The 25,701-nt window shown below is 51.1% G+C and overlaps 2 protein-coding genes across 2 annotated transcripts in view; both read left to right on the top strand.

The window, feature by feature from the left end:
- LOC143814943 (uncharacterized) overlaps positions 1-25,701 on the top strand; it is a 551,462-nt gene that overhangs the window by 344,464 nt on the left and 181,297 nt on the right. The gene's annotated exons all lie outside the window — the stretch shown is intronic.
- LOC143816904 (uncharacterized) overlaps positions 1-25,701 on the top strand; it is a 107,723-nt gene that overhangs the window by 65,563 nt on the left and 16,459 nt on the right. Inside the window, exons 2-3 of the mRNA XM_077297876.1 lie at positions 18,596-18,690; positions 18,793-18,907. Of these exons, the coding sequence (XP_077153991.1) occupies positions 18,596-18,690; positions 18,793-18,907 (210 nt within the window). The remainder of the gene's footprint in view (positions 1-18,595; positions 18,691-18,792; positions 18,908-25,701) is intronic.

Genomic DNA, 25,701 nt, shown 5'->3' with positions numbered 1-25,701 from the left:
ATGCCTCCGATTTGGTCCGTGCCTTTCATAGGGCTCATCCTGATCGCCCTGGTGGTTCTGGTGAGGGTTCGGTGACCCCTCCTTGAGGGGGGGGTACTGTTGTGAAATTGGATTTTGGGCTCCCCCTGTGGCCACTGGTGGAATTGAACTGGTGTGCATCATCCTCTCTGTTCACCTGTTTCCATCAGGAGGTGGGAGTCGCTATTTAGCCTTGCTCCTCTGTCACTTCCATGCCGGTCAACATTGTAATCAGAAGCCTTTCTGTGCATGTTCCTGCTTCTAGACAACTTCCAGCTAAGTTGGACTTTTGTCCTTGTTTGTTTTTGCATTTTGTTCCAGTTCACAGCTGTAGTTTTGTTTCTGTGTCTGGAAAGCTCTTGTGATCTGAAATTGCCACTCTGATGTTATGAGTTAATACTAGAGTCTTAAAGTAATTTCAGGATGGTGTCTTGATAGGATTTTCAGCTGACCATGAAAGTGCCCTTTCTGTCTTCCTGCTATCTAGTAAGCGGACCTCAATTTTGCTAAACCTATTTTCATACTACGTATGTCATTTCATCTTAAATCACCGCCAATATTTGTGGGGGCCTCTGTCTGCCTTTCGGGGAAATTTCTCTAGAGGTGAGCCAGGACTATATTTTCCTCTGTCAGGATTAGTTAGTCCTCCGGCCGGCGCTGGGCGTCTAGGGATAAAACGCAGGCTACGCTACCCGGCTACTGTTAGTTGTGCGGCAGGTTTAGTTCATGGTCAGTTTAGTTTCCATCCTTCCAAGAGCTAGTTCTTATGTTTGCTGGGGCTATGTTCTCTTGCCATTGAGAACCATAACACCCACCCCTGACAGAGACCCTACTGTATCTTCCCCCACAACACCCTCTGCCACAAGGTGTTGCCTGGTTCCAACCCAGTCAGCTTTCTGGTCTAACTTCCTGCCTGACCCCCAGTTTACCCACTATGGTGGGGAGTGGCCTAATGAATAGCACCCTTAGCTCCCCCCGGAGGCCCGGCTGTGAAATGTATTGGTGTCTGGGATACCTGATCAGATGAACTCCTTCAGTGCCATCGGACGCACCATAGCTCCCCATAGTGGCGGAGCCACAGTACTGCCACGACCAGGACTCTGGGGCGCTGCAAGAGCCTCTCCTTCACCTCCTCCACAGTCCGATGGAGGACTTGCAGACCTCTGCCCGCTGCCGCGCACCTCACCACCAGCCGCCCGCCAAGTCTCCTCGGGCCGACTACTGCTCCTGCAGAGATCCCGCTCTGCCGACCTGTCTCCGGGGCACCGCTCTGCAAAGCCGCTCCGTCTCTGAGGGTCCGGTGTGCCGACTCCCAGTTGCAAGGGGGGCACAGGCTGATGATCCCCTCCGTCCCAGGTATGCCGCCCGGGATTTTCTGGTGGTCTGTGTGTGATTGGGGTCTGGGGGAAGACCTTTATCTCCTCTTTGCTGGAGGAGCTCTCCACCATGCGTCCTTCTTCACCAACCGCTGGCCACGCCCCCCACACTTTTACTTTTTTATTTAAAAATAAGAAACACTCATCTCCGGTAATAAAACAAAAATAAAAAACAACAATATCCCTCACCTCTCCATCATTCTGGCCCACGCCGTAATCCATGTCTAGGGGGAAAAACAGTTTTCAACTTGGACGGTGCCAAGATGCGACCGTCCAGGCTGAGAACTACTGGTTAGTCACAAGATTTGTTACCAGAAGTATATTAATACCATTCCTTTCTTAGGAGTCTGCCAGGATCCCATCCCTGACAGGTCCTCTCACGAGCTCTTCCCAGTTACTTCTCTCTGTCTTCCTGTCCAACCCCCAGTTTTACCAGAGTGTGAGGAGTGGCCTACTAGATAGAACCACTCCCCCTGGTGGCCGGAGTGTGAAGTGTAGTGTGTGATACCTGGTCAGGTGAACTCCTTTAGTGCAATCAGACGTAACATCACTCCCCTTAGTGGCAGAGCGACATTACTGCAACGACCAGGACCCTGGGGCGCTGCACTCCCCCTGGTTAAATCCAGTACTCCCGGACTGGGAAAATAAGAACAACAATACATGTTAACAGAAAACATACACAAAATTTTGAAATATCATAAACAATTAAACATAACAGTGCTTCCCTTTATGGGAGGTGAGGACTCTTGAACGTTGTGAAAGTTAGGTCATGCACAGTTTATGACTCTCAGTTCAGTGGTTGAAATGGCGGGGACCCCGGGTAAACAAAGGGGTCCCCTTTTAGAAGTTTTTGGAGCAGTTCACTGTCCATTACTCCGTTGTCCATTTTAAAATCTGTAACAAAAGATATGCACACAAACATTTCCAACTAAAGAGCAGCCCTCATTAGTACCTCCACGTTTTGTAGCAGAGGGGAGTTTGATTCTTGGTGCTGCGTGTAGACCTTCGCAGCGCAGGGGTTGCTATCGGCCTAACAGGGCCCGCTATGCTTGCTACCACTGGTGTAGTGCACTGTCTTCTAGCTACGCTTCTAGTGAGTCTGGGTAGCACTGGCAGGCTGGAGCTCTCAGAGCTGCTGCTACCAACAGTGGGTATGGCAGGTTTGCCAATAGCAGAGGAAGGACCTGCCGGTTCCACGGTTGGCATGGCATCTTCGGGCGGGATCTGCTGAGTTTGCAGGCCTGGATGATCTGGCACCACCGTTAGTTCTAGTGGGTTCGGTTGATAGAACGTTAGGACAGGTACCACGATGGCCTGATTTATCTGAGTCCAGGACTGCGGAAAATCGCCAAGAACAGTGTGTATCATCTTCTCTTCCATAGGTGGGGAGGTTCTTGGATCTGTTTCCCTCTCTCTCAACTTATCAGGGCATACTTTAAGGTGGTCTCTGGATATTGCCATTGAGGTCTCTCCCCCATCTTTGCTGATGACACAGACTTTAGTTTTGTCGAAGTCGGACGGCAGGATGGTATACGGTTCCGCTTCCCATTGGTCATCAAGCTTGTGTAGCCTTCTCTTCCGCTTGAGTACTTGCTCACCCAGTGGCAAGGGAATCGCAGGGGCGTGCTGGTTGTAGTCCCTTTCCTGTTTTTGCCTGGCCTGAGCGAGGCTTCTTTCCACGCACTCCTGTACCTTGGGTACCTTTGCTGCCTCTCTGTATCCCAATCAGCATCCAGCGAGGTATCTTCGGGGGTTAGGACCCCCATATCCAGATCAACGGGTAACTTGCTAGACCTTCCTCGCATCAGGTACGCTGGAGTGCAGTTGGTGGAATTCACTGGGATGTGATTGTATATGTCCACCAAGTCAGGCAACTTTGTTGGCCACAGGTTCCGTTCCTCTACGGCCAAGGTCTTCAGTAAGTCGATCACCACTTGGTTCATCTTTTCGCCCATCCCGTTGGTTTGGGCATGGTACAGTGTGGTTCTGATCTTCTTACACCCGTACAGATGGCAGAACTCCTGGAACACTTCTGCTTCGAATGCTGGTCCCTGATCGGTCAGTACCTTCTCCGGGTAGCCATGGGGTCTACAAAAGTACTGCTGGAAGGCCTTGGCGGCCGTCCTGGCCGTTAGGTCCTTGACAGGTACAACCACCAAAAATCTGGAGTAGTGATCTACGATGGTAAGAGCGTAGATATAGCCTGACCGGCTAGGTGTCAGCTTCACATGATCCAGCGCGACCAGTTCGAGCAGCCATTTGGTGATGATGGGCTGCAAGGGAGCCCGTTGGCTGTCACAGTCCTTCCTGCGTAGGCTACATGGACTGCACTCCCGACACCACTTCTCAATGGCTCTCTTCATGCCAATCCAATAGAACCTCCCTCGGAGTAGCCTCTCCAGCTTCTTCCATCCGAAGTGTCCAGCTCCATCGTGGTAGGCTCCCAGAACCATGGGTGCATCTCGCTGTCGTGTTGTCATGCTCACGCCCAGACTGGTTGGCGCGGGCGTGCGGGGGAGTGGCCCCAGTGGACCACAGACCAAACCTCCCTGGAAGGGGCGTAACTAAGTAGCTTCCTAGGTGTTCGCTGGAGCCTCTGATGGTGAGGTCAGACTTGTGCAATAGGAAGCTACCAGGTACCACTCCAGGGTGGAGTCTGGTTGTGGCTGCTGATCCCACCGGGGAACGGAACATAGACAAGCAAGCGGGCACGGCTGGCACATAGGCAGGCAGACGGGTACAACAGGAACACTGTCAGGCAGGCGGGCACGGCTGGCTCTCTGGTAGGCAGGCGGGCACGGCTGGCTCTCTGGCAGGACTGGTGGACAAGACTGGTAGACTGGAAGAACCGGTAGGGACCGGTCTGCAGGCAGGTATGTAGAACGGGTAAGAACCTGTTCAGACACGAGGACCTAGGAATAAGTAGATAAAGACCGCAAGAGCGGATGCAGAGCGAAAGCACAGGAGCTAGAGCCAAGAACAGAAATGCAGGAGGCGGAGCCAAGAGCAGGAGGCGGAGCCAAGTGCAAAACCGCAGGAGGCGGAGCCAAGAGCTGGAGGCGGAGCCAAGTGCAAAACCGCAGGAGGCGGAGCCAAGAGCTGGAGGCGGAGCCAAATGCAGACAGGCAGGAGGCGGAGCCAAGAGCTGGAGGCGGAGCCAAGTGCAGACAGGCAGGAGGCGGAGCCAAGAGCTGGCGGCGGAGCCAAGTGCAGGAGAAGTAGAACCGCAAAGAGCGGAGCCAGGTAGAACCGCAAGGAGCGGAGCCAGGTAGAACCGCAAGGAGCGGAGCCAGGTAGAACCGCAAGGAGCGGAGCCAGGTAGAACCGCAAGGAGCGGAGCCAGGTAGAACCGCAAGGAGCGGAGCCAGGTAGAACCGCAAGGAGCGGAGCCAGGTAGAACCGCAAGGAGCGGAGCCAGGTAGAACCGCAAGGAGCGGAGCCAGGTAGAGCCGCAAGGAGCAGAGCCAGGTAGAACCGCAAGGAGCGGAGCTAGGTAGAACCGCAAGGAGCGGAGAGGTGCTGCGGGAGGGGTCTCTGCAGCAAAGCTGAGCAGAGCCACAAAGAATGTGGAGAGAAGCTGCAGCAAGGGATAACTGCAACAGCAGAAGATAAGCTGAGTAGAAAGGAGCAGAAACGCAGAAGTGAGGAGCAGAGGTAAAGTCACAAAGGTTCAGAGCAGGCAGAGCTGCAAGAGTGCGGAGTGAAAGCAGACTGAGAATACAAGACTGTGGAGACCTGGTGTGTCGTAACCAGTGCCTTCCCCCCTCCCATCAATCCCGCAATGAAACACACACAGTCCTAGGTGGGTTGAACAGGTCGGTCACAGTTTATTAATTAAATAAGCTGAGAAGGGCAATTACATATCGTAACGGCCGCTCGCGCCGAGCTCCTGTCCGTGATCGACAGGGGAATTGGACCAACGAGCGACTACGACCTTTGCCCTCCTCCGCTTCTTCCGCTGTGACTTAATAAAGGTTACCAGAGTTAGTTATATCACATACCTATATACATTTTTTTTTTTTTTACGTAAAATATTACAATAGTCTTTACCAATTTACATCATCCCGCTGTTTAGTATCGTCTTTAGCCTTTAAAAAGGGAGGGAGGGTGGGACAACGCTTCCAGGTGTCCGCCGGGAGGAAAAGAGAAAGTTCCCGGCCGGACACCTGGATTTAACCCCTGTAGGAGTGGCCGTAGGACCCCTCCCCTCCAGTGACCACTGGCCGGCTGGGGGTCTTCCAATTAGTGCATCACTAAAGGGGAGTGATGCCAGGGGGGAACTAGCACTGACAACCTTTCCGTGCTGCTCTATCTAGGTGCTCCCCAGTCAGAGACGCGCACCTTATACAGTACCGCGTCTGCCAGACTGTGGAGACCTGGTGTGTCGTAACCAGTGCCTTCCCCCCTCCCATCAATCCCGCAATGAAACACACACAGTCCTAGGTGGGTTGAACAGGTCGGTCACAGTTTATTAATTAAATAAGCTGAGAAGGGCAATTACATATCGTAACGGCCGCTCGCGCCGAGCTCCTGTCCGTGATCGACAGGGGAATTGGACCAACGAGCGACTACGACCTTTGCCCTCCTCCGCTTCTTCCGCCACGGAGGATCCCGTGTATTACCTACGCGGGACTCCGACCCCACCCATCACTTTTAGGGCCTGTTCAACCCCATCCTGTAAACCAGACAGAAAAATATCGAGGCCAATGTCCGTTAGGTGAACACCGTCCGGTCTTAATTGTGGCGTGTTTTTCTTTTGTAGGTATTGGTGATGAATCACGATACCGCCTCTTCCTCTCACATATTTTCCGATCCGAGCATTGAATTTCACCCTTGTCCGCTCAATGGCTCTTTTATCTCTTGCACCTCGCCATTCGGCCCGTGGTGTTATCTCCGACCACACCAGTATCATGTTCCTGAACAGACTGCTGAACCGTTCCGTATCCGTTGTTACCCATTTGTACAACTCGGCCACCTTTTGTTTGCCCAGGTCATTGCCACCCGCGTGTAACACCAATATCACCGGGCGTTCCGCCAACCTTGCTATGCCCACCATCTCCTTGAACACCTTTTTCCACTGGAGGCCTCTGATACCCCTCCAGTTAACTTTTATTCCCGGGATGTAGAGATTTGTTCCTCCTGGCCGCAGTTTGGCCCTCTTTTCAGCCCAGTGTACGTAGGAATCTCCTACGACCCAAACTTCAACCCCTGTAAGAGACAATACATGTTAATTAAGCAAGTCGGGTCTTATGTATCTGGCGAAGCATGCGGACTTCCAACGACCCATTCTCTGCACTTCAGCCTCTGACACTCCTGCCCTAGCTGCCTCTGTGGCCGCCCCTATCCGGAACGAATGTGTTCCGTACTCCTTTGGATTTGCGCCAGTTTTTTTCAAGCATCGCTTTAACATTGCCTGGAATTGGTACTTGGTCAGAGGGGACCCGTCTGTATGAGTGAAGAAAAATCTACCAGCGTGTCTTATTACGGCGTATCTTTTAACCATTTTTAGTGGGCAAGCTGGGCCATCTGTAGAGTTAACCAGGACCCATGTGCCCCTACCGGTGGGATCGCATTTGGATTTTCTAACCCTGATGCGCAGGGCGTCGCTGCATATAACTATGTCCTCGTTAATTAGGCCTCCTTCCGACGTGTTTTTTGACCGCGGTAGCAATTCGCTAATACGCAGTGCTCCGAAAAAGACGGTCGCAAAAGCTGCCGATATGAGGGCCCCCTCATATTGCGATGAGCAGACTGACGGGGATATCGCAATCAGGTCCTGCAATAGTCTCAGAGAAATGGGGCGGCGACATTCTTGGCTTGGATGAAGCCTCTTCCAACCTTTTATGGCTTGTCTTATGCAGAAGGATTTGGTTACGTCTACCCATCCCAATAATTGAAAGAAAAATGCTAGCCCCGATAATTTCCGTTGTGCCGAGGTGCCCGACGCCCCGCCTTCCCTCATCCGTAATAGGAAATCAGTTGTCACTGCGCTTCGCGCTCCGTCGCTTTCGTCGACTGGCCTACCCTGAATTAGTGAGCACCACTCCTCCCAAGCCTTACCATACACCTGCCAGGTAGCTGGCGAAACGGAGGCCCGGATTAAGGGCATCAATGATTGGCCACTGTGTCCCACAGGGACAGTGGACACTGAATACCCCGGGGTTGCGCGTTGGGCTGCTGGATTCTGAAAGCCTGCCAATTGGAAAATAACAGTGGGTTAATGATATTATCATCTTCTACCGCCACCACGGTGGCTCTACACCAAATATTGTTTTCAAGGCAAATCAGCGCCAGCCGGCGCAAGAGAGCGAGTATGGGCAGGGATGAAGACGACATGTGATTCAAACTCTTTGCCGTTTTCACATTTTTTGTTTGGAAACGAATGTTCGTGTTTCTCAACTGAACGGCCCATATCTCCAACGCTGCTACTACCGCGAACAATTCCCATAGGGCCGGGTCTTGCCCCCATTTTGTTGTCGTCCATCTCTCTGGCCAACCCGATTTGCACCATTGGTTTTTATAAATTGCTGCAAATCCCTCTTTTTTGTTCCACCCTATTGTCAGCCCTAATTCCTTGCTTGCGATCTCTCTCGCCATAACACACGTGTGACCGTTGTACGATTGTAGGAACGTTTGCCATACTAGCAGATCTGCTTTTAGCGAACGGGTAAGCCTAATTCTATGGCCGGGCTGAGCAGCGCCTTTTGTTGCCAAAGATAATCTGCGTGAGAATGCTCTGCCGACCGGCATTACGCGGCAGGCGAACGTCAGTAGGCCCAGTAATGCCTGCATTTGCTGGAGGGTTACCTTGTTCACTTCTCGAAAGCCTTTCAACATTTGCAGAGTTTTTAGTATTTTATCCTCTGGTAATCGGAAAACCATCGAATTGGTATCTATTTCGATGCCCAAAAAGGGCAACACATTACATGGTCCCTCCGTTTTTTCCGGTGACAATGGCACGCCGAATTTGAGTGAGAGAGATTTGAATTTTTCTAGTAGGTCGGAGCAGAGTTTAGACTTTGCGGGGCCTACGAACAGGAAATCGTCGAGGTAGTGAATTAGGGATTTACTGCCCGTTTCGTACCGAACTACCCAATCTAGGAAGGTGCTGAATAGCTCAAAATAGTGACATGAGATGGAACATCCCATCGGAAGGCACATGTCGAAGTAATAGAGCTGGTCCACTTTGCAGCCAAGAAGGTGGAAACATTCGGGATGCACGGGTAGTAAACGGAATGCCGATTCGATGTCAGATTTGGCTAGCAGGGCGCCGGGTCCGGCAGCCCGGACTAATTCCACCGCCTTATCGAAAGATGCGTATGAGACAGAGGCTTCTTCTGGGGAAATTGCGTCATTAACTGATTCGCCCTTTGGGTGAGATAAATGATGAATTAAGCGGTATTTACCGGGTTCCTTTTTTGGTATAATGCCTAGCGGTGATATTTTCATGTTTTTGAAGGGGAGCGACTGGAAGGGGCCTGCTATTCTACCCAACTCGACCTCCTTTTCAATTTTTTGTCTAAGTATTTCGGGGAATTCACGAGCCGATTTTAGGTTATCGGATAGGGTTGGCGTTCTTGTTAGCCTAAAGGGAATAAAAAACCCGTCGGAGAATCCTGCTTGCAGCTGCTGAGCCGCTTTCTTATTGGGGTAGAGTTTTAGCCAGGGGGATATCGCGGTTACGCTCACTGGGGTTCTGCCTTGTAGGTGCTTTGTAAGGCTGACGAGTGCACCTTGACGCTGGGTGTCCCCCCCCCCCCCCCGCAAGAGGAGCAATCATGTCTGAATTTGCATAATGCGTGGAAACGGCAGTTTCCCTCATTGAACAACCAGCAGGCCCCGGGTTTTCGCACGACCACTGAGTTTTGACCTGCGACTGCGGAGTAATTAGTGGTCGTGGCCGAAAAGGGGGGCTGCTTTTGGGACAGCATCAACCGCAACCATACGTCTGTTGCTTTAACTCCCCAGCCTAGATCGGGCTGTAGGGCCAGACGCCTGCGGAACTCCTCATCATACCGCCGCCAGGCTGATCCGCCGTGCAACTTGTATGAACTATATATCATGTCCTGATATATAAACAATTCGGAGCAGCGTTCCGGATGTTTCTGGCCCATAATACAGCCCAATACTGCGAAGGCCTGGAGCCAATTATTCATGGTTAATGCAATTCTCGATCTCCCCCTATCGAAACCCCTCTCGTTAGGTTTATCCACCGTTTGTTGGTCCGCTGATAACAGCGACCATATGTCAATATAATCGTTGCTCCAGATTTTTCGTCTAGTTTCCTGATCTATATGAGCGCCCAGCGGGCTGATCCCGCAGAAGAAGGCGTCTTTGTGTAGATTAGCGGATTGTGGTGTTGTATTGTTCACCTCCTTTCCGCTCGAGTGTGATAGTTGTAAGATTAACTCCTTTACCGCTGAGGTTAGCTCCATTTCCTTTAAGTTAACACCGTAGCGTAACACTTCCTCGCTACCCTTGTAACACTCACCGCTGTGTGATTCTGGACGAGTGTGCTCCGATCCTGGAGGAACCCCGGCAGGTGTTGACGGGGTGATGTCGCAGGACGGGGAAACTCTGGCTCCCGCTACAGCGTGGGACTGGCCGATGTGCTGGCCGATGCACTGCGTATCGTGCGTTGGAGCCCGATTACAACCACATAGTGGCGGATTACTGGCTCTGTCTTCGGCGCCCGCACGGTTGTTGTTGTGGCTGGAAGCCGTGGGGGATTGTTCTCCCCGGCTGAAAGCCCTAGAGGGTGCGCGTGATTTTGAAGTCTTGTCCCGTGCCCGATGACTCCTATCCGGGCTCTGCGATACATCGGACCCCTCGGATGTTGCTGATGACAGCCATTCTGAGGCCCGCGATCTGCGGCGGCTCCTATGGGAGCTGCGTCTACGTCGGTAACGGGAGGGGCGTTTAGAGGGGTAGCACGAATGGCGACGGGAGTTATTGGAGGAAGATTGGGAGGACGTGCGGCGTCTACGCCTTCGTCCGCCCTTACTATGCGGTGCTATGGGAGGGATTCTTTCGGTAGCCCGAAGGGGATCGTTGGCCGTAGACGGTCCTGTAGTGCTACTTAGGAGGGGGGGCGTTAGGAGGCCCCCGTATTCGACCTTATTATTGGTATTTAACAGGGCGGCAGCTATTGGATAATTTTTATTGGGCATGTGGGCTGTGTGGGGTGGTGTGAGTGTGTCCGTGATTGGTGCCGTCAACAAAACTTCACAGTAATTTTTGTTGTGCAGCTGTTGTGCGCCTTGATCGGTCCTTGCGGACCGAACAATGCGCTCCTCAGCTGCCCTGTACTTGCCGACCCCTGATACCCCCGTGCAGGCAACAGTGCTGCGTCTGCCGGGGGTATGCTGGAGGTCGGACCTGGTGGGGGATCTGCGCCTTGATCGGTCAGATTCGACCGATCAGAGCATTCTGGGGGCTGCATGGCATTGATGCCAGCCTCCCGATTACCCCCTGCGGGCGGCGTATATGTGCCCGCAGGGAAGGCAATGGAGGACCGGCCAGCGCCACCATCGCTGGTGAATTGCAGTGACCGGAAGTCGGGGGGCGGGGACCGGAAGTGCCCGGCCGGAGCCCTTGCAGAGCTCCTGGCCGACGCCGAGAGAGCAGGCAGCCGGCGGCTGCTGCGAGGCAGCGAGGACGCCTCCTCCCCTACCTGGAGACGCTCCGGGGCGCGGGGTAAGCGGGCGGATCGCCTTCCCCCCGGCGCCGCCGTCAGCGTCTCCGGAGCGCTCAGGGAGAGGGGGGATGCCGCGCAACGCCTGGCGCTGCCAGGATTAGCCCCACCAGCCCGGGACGGAGCTGCCGGCCGCACTCCGCAACCCCCCGCCACTGCAGGGGCCTGCGCAGACGCCGTCTTGGATGAGATGCCACCCACCCTCCGACGGGTGCGACGCCCGGCCCGGCCCCGCCTCCTTCGTGCGGTCCCCGGGCCCTCTGCAGCCAGGAGCCCCGGTGCTTGCAGCGGCGCCGAGAGGGGCCTCTGCATACCGTTCTGGGCCACTCCAACCTCTGCTCCCCCAGGTGCTGGCGTTCCGGATGGCAGCGAAGGTGAGCTAGACCCGAGGGGACCAGGGGGTGAAGGGGAGATGGAGGCCGGACCCAGTGGACCCAGGGGCGAAGGGGCGAGTGAGGCCGGACCAAGGGGACCCGTGGGCGGGGGGGTGAGCGCGAACGGATCAGGGGGTGAAGGGGTGAGGAAGGACAGGTCGGGAGAGGGCCCAGGGAGGTGAGCCCTGACGTCGGTAAGAATGGCCTGAAGCCAGTGCTCACCTCTCTGTTCCACTCCTTTCAGCAGGGCCTCGACCAGGGGGTCCGACATAATTGCAGAGATGCAGGGACAATGCTTCCAGGTGTCCGCCGGGAGGAAAAGAGAAAGTTCCCGGCCGGACACCTGGATTTAACCCCTGTAGGAGTGGCCGTAGGACCCCTCCCCTCCAGTGACCACTGGCCGGCTGGGGGTCTTCCAATTAGTGCATCACTAAAGGGGAGTGATGCCAGGGGGGAACTAGCACTGACAACCTTTCCGTGCTGCTCTATCTAGGTGCTCCCCAGTCAGAGACGCGCACCTTATACAGTACCGCGTCTGCCAGGAAAGACAACAGGGAAGGAAGCCAAAGACTAGGAGACAGAGATAAGACTAAGTACAGACAAGGCAATGGAACAAGACACAAGGACAAAGACACTGGGACCAGGATATACTGCCTCCTGGTGGGCAACAAGACCAAGGAAATAACACAGAGAATCCTCCAGAGAGGGAGTAACTCAGAGAAAGGCCAGGCAAACTCAGAAGCAAGACACTAACTGAGCTAACACATTGCACAGGCCCCGACCACTGGGTGGAGCTGAACTAAATACTGGAGGTCTCCTGGCAATTGGTCAGGAACAGATTGGACAGATGCACCTGATTCCTATAAGAACCAGAGAGTTCAGGCGCCGCCCCTCTATACACAGAACTATGAAGCATGCAGAGAGCAGAGACACAGAACATGGAGCTGGCAAGAAACAGAAACCACATCATGGCCTGGAGCAGTGGGTAAGAAAGTGTGAGAGGTGCGAGGCCATGCCGTGATGCCAGCAGAGTTGTTACACGTGTCTCCTGTGGATCATCTGGGCCGGGATGCAACCCTGCCTGCGTCAAGAGCTCTTTCACCCAACGGACCGCGGGGTCACCATCCTGGGTCTCCGCCCATCCGTGATGGGGCAGGGGATTCAGCGTGGCATCCTGTTGGTTCTTGTACCTGTTCTTCACATGATGGGAGTACTGAGCGGCTTTGGGGCGATGGAATGCAGGCAGCTCTACCTCTTCAAGTGCCTCCGGGTCCTCTCCTGCTTCTGGCAAGTTGGGCATTCGGGACAAGGCGTCGGCATTCGCATTCTTGTGTCCTGCCCGGTACTTGATGGTAAAGTCATAGTTGGACAGCCGGGCCATCCACCGCTGTTCCGAGGCCCCGAGTTTGTCTGTATCCAAGTGCGTCAGCGGATTGTTATCCGTGAAGACGGTGAATTTTGCCGAGGCCAGGTAGTGTTTGAACCTCTCCGTCACCGCCCAGACGATGGCAAGGAATTCCGGCTTAAAGGAACTGTAGTTGTCAGGGTTCCTTTCTGTGGGACGAAGCTTCCTGCTGGCGTAAGCGATTACCCTCTCCTTGCCTTTCTGGACCTGGGACAGCACGGCCCCCAATCCCACATTGCTGGCATCCGTATACAGCACAAACGGTTGGTCATATTCAGGGTAGGCCAGTACCTCTTCTCCCGTCAGTGCCGACTTCAAGCAAGTGAAGGACCCTTCCAGCCCCTCGTTCCAATCAAATGGGGTGTTCCTCCCATTGGTCTTCTTTGATTGGCCCACCAACAGGTCTTGCAAGGGCGCGGCCTTCTTGGTGAAGTCTTTAATGAACCTCCGGTAATAGCCTACCAGCCCGAGGAACTGCCGGACTTCATGGAGGTTGCTGGGCTTCGGCCAGTCTTGGATCAACGTGACCTTGTCGGGGTCCGGGGCTACTCCTTCAGCGCTCACCACATGGCCCAGGTACTTTCACCTTTAAGCCAAAGTTGGACAAGGCTTCAAACACCTTCAGATGGTCTTCGTAGGTCTTAGAGAAGACAATGACATCATCCAAGTACAGCAGTACGGTTTCAAAGTTCTTGTGCCCCAGACAGCACTCCATCATCCTCTGAAACATCCTCGGGGCATTGCACAATCCGAAGGGCATATAGTTGAATTCGCAGAGACCCATCGGTGTCGTGAAGGCCGTCTTTTCTTTGCCCGCCTCTGCCACGGGAACCTGCCAGTACCCACTGGTGAGATCTAAGGTAGAGAAGTAGTTAGCAGATTTTAAGGCAGCCAGAGACTCCTCTATCCTGGGCAGTGGGTATGCATCCTTATGTGTAATGCGATTCAACTGCCTGTAATCAACGCACATCCTCATTGTGCCATCTTTCTTTTTAACAAGGACTAATGGAGCAGCCCAGGGGCTACAACTGTCTCTCACCACCCCAGCCTCCTTCATTTCTCGCAACATGTCCTTGGCACACTGGTAATGAGCTGGGGTACAGGGCGTTATCTCTCTTTTATGGGTCGGTGATCTCCCGTGGGGATATGATGTTGGATCCCTTTCACCTGTCCAAAATCTAAGGGGTGTTTGCTAAATACCCGCTCGTACTCGTGAACCACCCTGTAGGCCCCCTGTTTCTGATGGGATGGGGTGGAGTCAGTGCCCACATGCAATTCCCGATACCAATCTTTCGAGTGCCCTGCAGAACCATTGTCCTCCGCCACTTTAGACGGGACCAAGGGTCCAGGTGTCTGTATCACACTATTATTGACAGCGAACAGTTTGGCGAGCGTGGCATACTTGGTGAGGTGGACCTCTTCCTCCCCACAATTAAGGACACGCACAGGCACCCTCCCCTGGCGGACGTCGACCACCCCCCTGGCTGTTAGGAGAGTAGGCCTATTGTCTGAATATAGGGGTTCTACCAGGCCTGGTAGTCCTTACCCCTGAGGCCTATGGCTGCCCGACGCCATATTAACATCTCACTCCTGGGGGGTATCGCGATGGGGTTTGAATCACTCACAGTGACACGACCAATTTCACCACCAGTCAGCTCTACCTGCTGTCTCTGCATCAGATCCCTAATTTCTTTTTGCAGGGAGCGTTGTTCACTGTGGCCAGCGGTTTCTGCTACCTGTTGCAACAAGACAATAACTTCTGCAAGACAATTTTCTATAACATTAGTACCGATAGTCATCATGGGATTACATTCTCGGCGGTCAATATCAACAATTACAATCCCTTGGGCCTTCAATTCCACCCGCCCCACCTTGATGGTGACCTCTTTATACCCCACTTGTGGCAACGGCTGACCATTACTGGCTATTATGGTGAAATCGTCATCGGGGCCACGAGTAATATCGGTGTCCTCCCAATACCGTTTATAAAGCACGTAAGGCATAGTCGTCACCTGAGAACTGGTGTCCAGCAGAGCGTTCATGGGGATACCGTCAATCACAACAGGAAGGACTGGTCCCTCCAACATATTTGGCTCTCCAATGCTGCGGGCCTGATCGTCCTACTCCTGGGGGTTGGCCCTTTGCCCCAGGGGTTGCTCGTTTAAAGGACAGTACCTTGCAAGGTGGCCCACCTGGTGACAGCGGCGGCAGATGGGTCGTCCGTCCCAATGGAAGCGATCGTCGTCTCGGCCCCTGGTCGGCGGAGTCCTCCTCTGTCGCATCTAAGGGACGTCTTCTGGTCGGGAGGCCAGCTTGATCTTCTCCTTGGGGGCCTCCTGTAGGGACTGCACCATCCGGGCTAGGGCAGCAACGCTCTTGGTCAGCTCCTGCATCTGGAGGCGAAGTCCTGCAGGGGAGTCGTCCCCTAGGCTCTGGGCATCGGCCTCAGCGGCGACTGGGGCATCCGACGCCACCTCCTGGTGGTATGTGAGAGCGGGACGCCTGGGAGGCACTGCACGGCTGGGCTGTCACTCCTGCAGCGCCTGGATAGCTTTATCCTTGAATTGCGCAAAAGTCAAGTCTGGATTTTGCATGGCCAGGAAGTGCAATTGGCCCCTTTGGTGACTGCACAGGAGCCCCTCAATGATCCGCTCCTTCAGGAGTTTATCCTCATTTTGCATGCTGTCTTGGTCACTCTGCTTAATGGCCCGCAGCGCCTCCTGGAGATTAAGGGCATAGTCCCGTAAGCTATCCTGCGGTCTCTGTTTGCATCCATAGAAAGTTAATTTAATTTCTGTAGCAGTACGGGTATCGAAGGAGGCTTTAAGCTTTGCAAAGACATGCTGTGCGGTTCCCTTATCCGCGGCGGGCCAGGACTTCACTTCTCTCAGAGCTGCCCCTAAGAGTTGGCCGATTATCATATGAACCTTCTGAGGCTCTGTCAGGGGATAGAACTCGAGCAGGCTGCAGATTCCTTCTTTAAAGTCAGTTAATGTATGCGACTCCCCGGAGTATCGCGGGAGCCAGGCTGCTCCAGGCAGGTACGGCATAGAGAAGGGCATTATCGCCTTTGTGGTAGCGGCAGCGTCCGACTGGCTGATGGGGGCAGCGGGTTCTGCGGCAACTGGTGGTGATATTAGGGCCGCGGCTACGTCTGCTATGGGGACCGGAGCTGCCTCTGTGTCCGCGGCTGCGACCGCAGCCTCCGCTCCTCCTGACTCAGACATGGCTGTCCCTTCCTCCCACTAACACGCTGAAGGTCGGAGTTCCTCTTCCGGGGTTGGCACTTTACCGCGCTTTCTCGTTCCGCGCTTCTTTTGACCGGTTCCGCCCACGACGCTAAGGCTCCTCCCTCCGTGCGCGGCAATGGTGAATTGTGGCGGGAACTCTTGGCGGCAATAGTGATGCATAGTCTTTGTGATAAGTCACAGTCCAAGCACAATAAATCACAGTTCCAAGGCACACATGACCTGATCCTTCAGGCTTAAGTATATCCTGTTCGTGACGCCAAGTTGGAGCGCCCCCACTGCCGCAGGGCCGAGGGGTACCCGGTACCGGGCCTCTGTGTCTCTGCTCTGGGGTTGTCACGGTGGCTAGACCCGGCCCGTGACCCTGCTGAGGGGCGTCCAGTGAAAATGGAGAGTGATGATGTTGTGGTGTGGTGCAGGTCGCGATGAATAACGAGGACACCAGTTTGCAGTCTCTTTACCTCTTTACTGAAGGTCTCGAGGTATCCAATCCAGAGCACTGTTAACAGGGCTGTCTAAGACCGGCCGGCCCGAAGGCACATTAGGAGTTCCCTTAACAGGTGGGAATCAGTGTCTACCTTCTAGCGCCTGTGTGTTGTAGTCCTTCCCTGCTGAGCACCCCGGGATAGTCCTCACAACTGATTCTGTCTGTCTCTGATGTTCGTTCTCTCCGTCCCCCAGATGATATGGTTAGGACGCACCCGTATGACGGGGTAGGCCTGGAGTTCTTCCGGGACCCTAGAGTCACCCCTCTCCCACAGCTGCCTCCGTTGTCTGCTTAGGTGATTTAGGTGAGACAGCCAACCTATAATTGGCTGTCCGGCCGTGGTTTGAAGTAATGCTTAGAGTCTCTTACTTGCTCGGCGTTCCGGCCACCGACTGTTTGCGCCTCGATCTTACAGCACGACTCCTTCTGGTCCTATCGCCTCTTTGCTGTATTCCCGTTTCTCACTTTTTGTCCTTTCTTAGGAATCTGCCAGGATCCCATCCCCGACAGGTCCTCTCTCTAGCTCTTCCCAGTTACTTCTCTCTGTCTTCCTGTCCAACCCTCAGTTTTACCAGAGTGTGAGGAGTGGCCTACTAGATAGAACCACTCCCCCTGGTGGCCGGAGTGTGAAGTGTAGTGTGTGTGATACCTGGTCAGGTGAACTCCTTTAGTGCAATCAGACGTAACATCACTCCCCTTAGTGGCAGAGCGACATTACTGCAACGACCAGGACTCTGGGGCGCAGCATCATTATATCTGTAAAAGTACAGTCTACATTGTTTACAATATACTGAAACTCCCAAAAAAACTTCGAATGACAGATTTATTTTTTCAGACCAGTTTTTTACCAAAATATAAATCACAAATCTATCCAAGTTGGCCTCTCACCTAGCCAGATCTCATACTTTGCACTGCTGAGGATCAATACCCCAAAACACCTCATCTGCAAATTGAGTTTCTGATTTGGCTTTTATGCTAGGTCATATTACAAGGCTCGTTAAAGGGTTGATAATGATTTGTAGGATCGCTGCTTCCAACAGGTGACGCTAGAGTTCTAGTTCTCTTAATCTCTGAAGAGGCTATTTGCATATTCCATTTCCCAGAGGAGCATTGCATGGTGAATAAGCCTCCTCACCTTGGCATGCCAGAGCCGGTATGTCACTCTCCACAAGGAGAAACGTTACCCCTTAGACATCTATCCAAGTTTTGTATTGCTGTAATTGTACGGAGCTGTTTCCACGTCCTTTTTACTGCACGATGGACTCCGTAAAAACAAAATCCAATAAACAATGGTGGAATTGCTGTATTTTTTTCACTCGTTCATTCCATTTAGAGTTTTGTCCCCAATTTCAGTGCCCTGTCTGGTAGAATTAATGACTGAGAACTACAACTCATCCTGCAATATCCAAGGCCTCATGTGGACGTGGGGATGGAAAAATCCGGTGATCATGAAGGGGTTATTTTCTGTGCAAGTGTAGCCCCTTCTGTGGAGCCTCAACCATTAGGCTATGTGCACACGTTGTGGTTTTTTCGCGTTTTTTCGCTATAAAAACGCATAAAAAACGCATACATATGCATCCTATCATTTAGAATGCATTCTGCAATTTTTGTGCACATGATGCATTTTTTTCCAGCGAAAAAAATGCATCGCGGTAAAAAACGCAGCGTGTTCATTAATTTTGCGGGGGGGGGTTTTCGTGTTTTTCCCGCTATATAATGCATTGGGAAAAAACGCGAAAAAAAAGCGGTAAAAACGCGATGTGGATTTCTTGCAGAAAATGTCCAGTTTTCTTCAGGAAATTTCTGCAACAAATCCTGATGTGTGCACATAGCCTTAGTGTAATTAATTCTCACACTTCCTTATGTCTTCTGGAAAGTTTTATTAGTATAATGTATTGTTTCCTATTCTATGATGTTATAACCAGGGGCTGCAGTAGATTCTGCTTTTCCTCGTGTCTCCGGCCGCTCTGATTTGTCTTCTTTCTCCCATCAGCAGATTTTCCTGTTGTTACTGTTGTTCCTGTGGTTGTTGGTGTTGTTGTTCTTGTGCTTCTGTTATCGCTGATCATCTTTGCTGTGATCTTTTGGGTAAGTCGGTGTTGGGCGATTTCCTGGATAAATATAAGATATACGGTAATTCTGTGGAGGAGACTAGGGATCAACTAGATCTGTGATCGCTTATGTTTCTAGTATCTGAGGAAGAAGAAGAGAACGGCGTCCAGGACTGAGGATCTGGAGATGAACGGTCATGGAAATTATTTTCCCGCTCCCTCACCCTCACCCAGCCTCGGCGCTGATCCTGCAGGTGCCATTACGTTCATGATTATTTTACAGTTTATCTGATGCTACATTCCCACTACCATTATCACTAACATTCGTACAGACTAGTGGTGGTCGTCACATAACTGATCACGTGATCGGAGAGACGCCGGCTCCAGGAGTCATCGGCAGAACTAGTGGAACTGTCAGTATAACAAGGCTTTCACCATGTACATTGATTAACTCCTGGGCCTGCCCAATGCCGGCAGACACCAGACACTACAATCTGGTGGACACATGTTCTGCTCCTTTTACCTCAGACCCCTGAAGATGCCAAGTGGTGAAACATGTTGGGGCAGCTGATGCTACTTGTTATATATATATATATATATATGGCCACCTCTGGTCGGGGGTTGTTTTGTTGGGTTAGACAGCAGCTACCTGAGATATCTAGATGGAGGACAACTCTTTATATCTACCTGAAAAATATAAGAAAGTGTTAAAATCCTACAGATATCGGTCCTTCATATTTTATCATAGTCGGGGGTCAGCGGCCGGATGTTCGTCGTCGCCTGGATCATCTGTTACTAGCAGCCGGATGTACACAGTGTGAGGAGTGAGGACAGCGCCATACACTAGGTAGTGGCCATTGTCAGTACTGCAGCTCTGCTCCTATGGAAGAAAATGCGATCTGAGCTGCAGAACATCTGACTACCACCAGAGCTGCTAACAGGTGTCGGACCCCCATCTATCTGAAATTAAGGACTTTTCCTTAAGGATAGGTCATGAATAAGAAATTAGCGCATACCCCCTATATAGCAGCGGACCCCAACCTTTCTTATTTTGAGAGTCACATTTAATTCTGTGAGATGATCGCAGCCACATCCTGCCTCCCACAGTAGTGACTGTCAGAATGCACCATTACCTCTGATGATGGCCTCAGAAAGGACACGGAGGCCAGGTATCCCCCTCCCTTATAGGCAGTATGTTACCTCCAGGGGTTCCCACTTTACCCCTATTATAATATTAGGTGTTCCTGTATCAGGCACTCTCTCCATACAATGGCCTCCAGCTTACAATACTTGTTTCTCCCTACCAGTATCTGTTTCCTGTCCTCATACACATTAGCAGGGTGTGCAATGAGACATTTTTCAACAGCAGAAAAAAGGCAGCAACACTTAGGCTAATTTCACACTAGCGTTAACTGCAATACGTGGCAATGCGTCGTTTTGGCGAAAAAACGCATCCTGCAAAAGTGCTTGCAGGATGCGTTTTTTCACCATTGACTAACATTAGCGACACATTTGCGACGCATTGCCACACGTCGCAACCGTCGTGCGACGGTTGCGCCATGTTGTGGTGGACCGTCGGCCACAAAAAAGTTACATGTAACGTTTTTTGCTGCCGACGGACTGCCATTTCCGACCGCGCATGCGCGGCCGGAACTCCGCCCCCACCTCCCCGCACATCCCCGCTCCTCACAATGGGGCGGCAGATGCGCTGGAAAAATGCATCCGCTGCCCCCGTTGTGCGGCGGAGACAACGCCAGCGTTGGTAAACTCGGCCCGACGCACGGCGACGGGCCGAGCCCGACGCTAGTGTGAAAGTAGCCTTACCTGCCCAGATCTTGGAACAAATGCACTGCAGGATGCAGCCAGTCCATAAAGCAAGATGTTAGCAACACAAGTGCAAAATACCAGATCAACAGCCACTCACCACATACCCACTCCTGGAGCGGGTGACTGCCCAGTATACAAGGGCACAATAAAGGCCCACAGAGGGCGTTGTTCACACAATGGTAATGCATAGTGTCTGGTTCACAGCCTATTAGTCGCGCCCCTACTTTTCGATTAGGCAGGCTGGCCAGCACACTCTCACTGCATCCCAGTGTGAACACCCCTCATGCGAGAGACATGTAACTAGACCCCCATCTTCTTCAAGAAAAGAGGCTGTAAAATTGTAACCTTTTATTGATTGCAGATGCGACAGGAAAGGGTGAAACTATAGAATGCAATAACAGGAGCATTTCAGAATATATAACTGCATAGAGCATGAAACACAAATAGTCTGCAATACAAAGGTAACATGAGGTAATATACAAACTGATGATTACCTACTTAGTACAACAAACATATTGACAGAGGCGTAACTACCGCGGTCGCAGCGGTCGCCAGTGCGACCGGGCCCGGCGGGTCAGGGACCCGGCAGGTCAGAGGCACCCAACACCATGTTGCAGTGATTCCTCCTGCACGGCAACAGACGGAGGCGTATCTAGGGGGAGGGGGCAGTCGGGGCATGTGAGAGACAGGAAGCAGAGCTCCAGTCATCGCGGTGAGACAGCTTCTCCTGCTCTGCGGCCCCAGTGCGTGTGTGATATCTGTAGTGTGTGTGTGTGTGTGATATCTGTAGTCTGTGTGTGTGATATCTGTAGTCTGTGTGTGTGATATCTGTAGTGTGTGTGTGATACCTGTAGTGTGTGTGTGTGATATCTGTAGTGTGTGTGTGATATCTGTAGTGTGTGTGTGATATCTGTAGTGTGTGTGTGTGATATCTGTAGTGTGTGTGTGTGTGTGTGATATCTGTAGTGTGTGTGTGTGATATCTGTAGTGTGTGTGTGTGATATCTGTAGTGTGTGTGTGTGTGATATCTGTAGTATGTGTGTGTGATATCTGTAGTGTGTGTGATATCTGTAGTATGTGTGTGTGTGTGATATCTGTAGTGTGTGTGTGATAACTGATGTGTGTGTGATATCTGTAGTATGATGTGTGTGTGATATCTGTAGTGTGTGTGATATCTGTAGTATGTGTGTGTGTGTGTGTGTGTGTGTGATATCTGTAGTATGTGTGTGTGTGATATCTGTAGTGTGTGTGTGATAACTGATGTGTGTGTGTAATATCTGTAGTATGATGTGTGTGTGTGATATCTGTAGTGTGTGTGTGATATCTGTAGTGTGTGTGTGTGTGATATCTGTAGTGTGTGTGTGATATCTGTAGTGTGTGTGTGATATCTGTAGTGTGTGTGTGTGTGTGTGATATCTGTAGTGTGTGTGTGATATCTGTAGTGTGTGTGTGATATCTGTAGTGTGTGTGTGTGATATCTGTAGTATGTGTGTGTGATATCTGTAGTGTGTGTGTGTGATATCTGTAGTGTGTGTGTGTGTGTGTGATATCTGTAGTATGTGTGTATGATATCTGTAGTGTGTGTGATATCTGTAGTGTGTGTGTGATATCTGTAGTGTGTGTCTGTGTGATATCTGTAGTGTGTGTGTGTGTGTGTGATACCTGTAGTGTGTGTGATATCTGTAGTATGTGTGTGCGATATCTGTAGTGTGTGTGTGTGTGACATCTGTAGTATGTGTGTGTGATATCTGTAGTGTGTGTGATATCTGTAGTGTGTGATAACTGTAGTATGTGTGTGATATCTGTAGTATGTGTGTGTGATATCTGTAGTGTGTGTGTGATATCTGTAGTATGTGTGTGTGATATCTGTAGTGTGTGTTGTTGTGAAATTGGATTCTGGGCTCCCCCGGTGGCCACTTGTGGAATTGAACTTGTGTGCATCATCCCCTCTGTTCACCTGCTCCTATCAGGATGTGGGAGTCGCTATATAACCTTGCTCCTCTGTCAGTTTCTTGCCGGTCAACAATGTAATCAGAAGCCTTCTGTGCTTGTTCCTGCTACTAGACAACTCTCAGCTAAGTTGGACTTTTGTCCTTGTGTGTTTTTGCATTTTGTTCCTGTTCACAGCTGCTGTTTCGTTACTGTGTCTGGAAAGCTCTTGTGATCGGAAATTGCCACTCTGGTGTTATGAGTTAATGCTAGAGTCTTAAAGGAATTTCTGGATGGTGTTTTGATAGGGTTTTCTGCTGACCATGAAAGTGTCCTTTCTGTCTTCCTGCTATCTAGAAAGCGGACCTCGATTTTGCTAAACCTATTTTCATACTACGTTTGTCATTTCATCTAAAATCACCGCCAATATATGTGGGGGCCTCTGTCTGCCTTTTGGGGGAATTTCTCTAGAGGTGAGCCAGGACTGTCTTTTCCTCTGCTAGGATTAGGTAGTTCTCCGGCTGGCGCTGGGCATCTAGGGTTAAAGAACGTAGGCATGCTACCCGGCCACTTCTAGTTGTGCGGCAGGTTTAGTTCATGGTCAGTATAGTTTCCATCTTCCAAGAGCTAGTTCTCATATATGCTGGGCTATGTTCTCTCGCCATTGAGAATCATGACAGTTTGACCGGCCCAAAAAAGGGTTAAATTACTGGCTGAGAAAGGAGAGAAAAAAGAAGTCTGCTACAATTTTTATTTTTTATTTTTTTTTTTCCCTCTAGTTCTGAGTGTGCTCTTAATTGAATCACTTGCTAGTCTGCCTATGCTGCAGCCTTCCTCTCTTTCTCTCCTTCTGATCCTTGAATGGCTCTGTGTTCACCTGTTTCAAATGGATCTTCAGAGTGTAGCTACAGGTTTGAATAATCTCGCCACAAAGGTACAAAATTTGCAAGATTTTGTTGTTCATGCACCTATGTCTGAGCCTAGAATTCCTTTGCCTGAATTCTTCTCGGGGAATAGATCTCACTTTCAAAATTTTAAAAATAATTGCAAATTGTTTTTGTCCCTGAAATCTCGCTCTGCCGGAGACCCTGCGCAGCAGGTCAGGATTGTAATTTCCTTGCTCCGGGGCGACCCTCAAGACTGGGCTTTTGCATTGGCACCAGGGGATCCTGCGTTGCTCAATGTGGATGCGTTTTTTCTGGCCTTGGGGTTGCTTTATGAGGAACCTCATTTAGAGCTTCAGGCGGAAAAGGCCTTGATGTCCTTGTCTCAGGGGCAAGATGAAGCTGAAATATACTGCCAAAAATTCCGCAAATGGTCTGTGCTTACTCAGTGGAATGAGTGCGCCCTGGCGGCGATTTTCAGAGAAGGTCTCTCTGATGCCATTAAGGATGTTATGGTGGGGTTCCCTGTGCCTGCGAGTCTGAATGAGTCCATGACGATGGCTATTCAGATCGATAGGCGTCTGCGGGAGCGCAAACCTGTGCACCATTTGGCGGTGTCTACTGAGAAAACGCCAGAAAATATGCAATGTGATAGAATTCTGTCCAGAAGCGAGCGGCAGAATTTTAGACGAAAAAATGGGTTGTGCTTCTATTGTGGTGATTCAACTCATGTTATATCAGCATGCTCTAAGCGTACTAAGAAGCCTGACAAGTCTGTTTCAATTAGCACTTTACAGTCTAAGTTTATTCTATCTGTGACCCTGATTTGTTCTTTGTCATCTATTACCGCGGACGCCTATGTCGACTCTGGCGCTGCTTTGAGTCTTATGGATTGGTCCTTTGCCAAACGCTGTGGGTATGATTTGGAGCCACTGGAGGCTCCGATACCTCTGAAAGGGATTGACTCCACCCCATTGGCTAGTAATAAACCACAATACTGGACACAAGTGACTATGCGTGTTAATCCGGATCACCAGGAGGTTATTCGCTTTCTGGTGCTGTATAATCTACATGATGTTTTGGTGCTGGGATTGCCATGGCTGCAATCTCATAACCCAGTCCTCGACTGGAGAGCTATGTCTGTGTTAAGCTGGGGATGTAAAGGAACTCATGGGGACGTACCTTTGGTTTCCATTTCATCATCTATTCCCTCTGAGATTCCTGAATTCTTGTCTGACTTTCGTGACGTTTTTGAAGAACCCAAGGTTGGTTCACTACCTCCGCACCGGGAGTGCGATTGTGCCATAGACTTGATTCCGGGTAGTAAATACCCTAAGGGTCGTTTATTTAATCTGTCTGTGCCTGAACACGCTGCTATGCGAGAATATGTAAAGGAGTCCTTGGAAAAGGGACATATTCGTCCTTCGTCATCTCCCTTAGGAGCCGGTTTTTTCTTTGTGTCTAAGAAAGACGGCTCTTTGAGGCCGTGTATTGATTATCGACTTTTGAATAAAATCACGGTTAAATATCAATATCCGTTACCACTGCTTACTGATTTGTTTGCTCGTATAAAGGGGGCCAAGTGGTTCTCTAAGATTGATCTCCGTGGGGCGTATAATTTGGTGCGAATCAAGCAGGGGGATGAGTGGAAAACCGCATTTAATACGCCCGAGGGCCATTTTGAGTATTTGGTGATGCCTTTTGGTCTTTCAAATGCCCCTTCAGTCTTCCAGTCCTTTATGCATGACATTTTCCGCGATTATTTGGATAAATTTATGATTGTGTATCTGGATGATATTCTGATTTTTTCGGATGACTGGGACTCTCATGTCCAGCAGGTCAGGAGGGTTTTTCAGGTTTTGCGGTCTAATTCCTTGTGTGTGAAGGGTTCTAAGTGTGTTTTTGGGGTTCAAAAGATTTCTTTCTTGGGATACATTTTTTCCCCCTCTTCCATCGAGATGGATCCTGTCAAGGTTCAGGCTATTGGTGATTGGACGCAACCCTCTTCTCTTAAGAGTCTTCAGAAATTTTTGGGCTTTGCTAACTTTTATCGTCGATTTATTGCTGGTTTTTCTGATGTTGTAAAACCATTGACTGATTTGACTAAGAAGGGTGCTGATGTTGCTGATTGGTCCCCTGATGCTGTGGAGGCCTTTCGGGAGCTCAAGCGCCGCTTTTCTTCCGCCCCAGTGTTGCGTCAGCCTGATGTTGCTCTTCCTTTTCAGGTTGAGGTCGACGCTTCTGAAATCGGAGCTGGGGCGGTGTTGTCGCAGAGAAGTTCCGACTGCTCCGTGATGAGACCTTGTGCTTTTTTTTCCCGTAAATTTTCGCCCGCCGAGCGGAATTATGATATTGGGAATCGGGAGCTTTTGGCCATGAAGTGGGCTTTTGAGGAGTGGCGTCACTGG

This window comes from Ranitomeya variabilis, chromosome 3 (assembly GCF_051348905.1).
Source record: "Ranitomeya variabilis isolate aRanVar5 chromosome 3, aRanVar5.hap1, whole genome shotgun sequence".
Lineage (NCBI taxonomy): Eukaryota > Metazoa > Chordata > Amphibia > Anura > Dendrobatidae > Ranitomeya > Ranitomeya variabilis.
The sequence above is the reverse complement of the archived record's forward strand: the minus strand, read 5'-3'. Positions and strand labels throughout refer to the sequence as shown.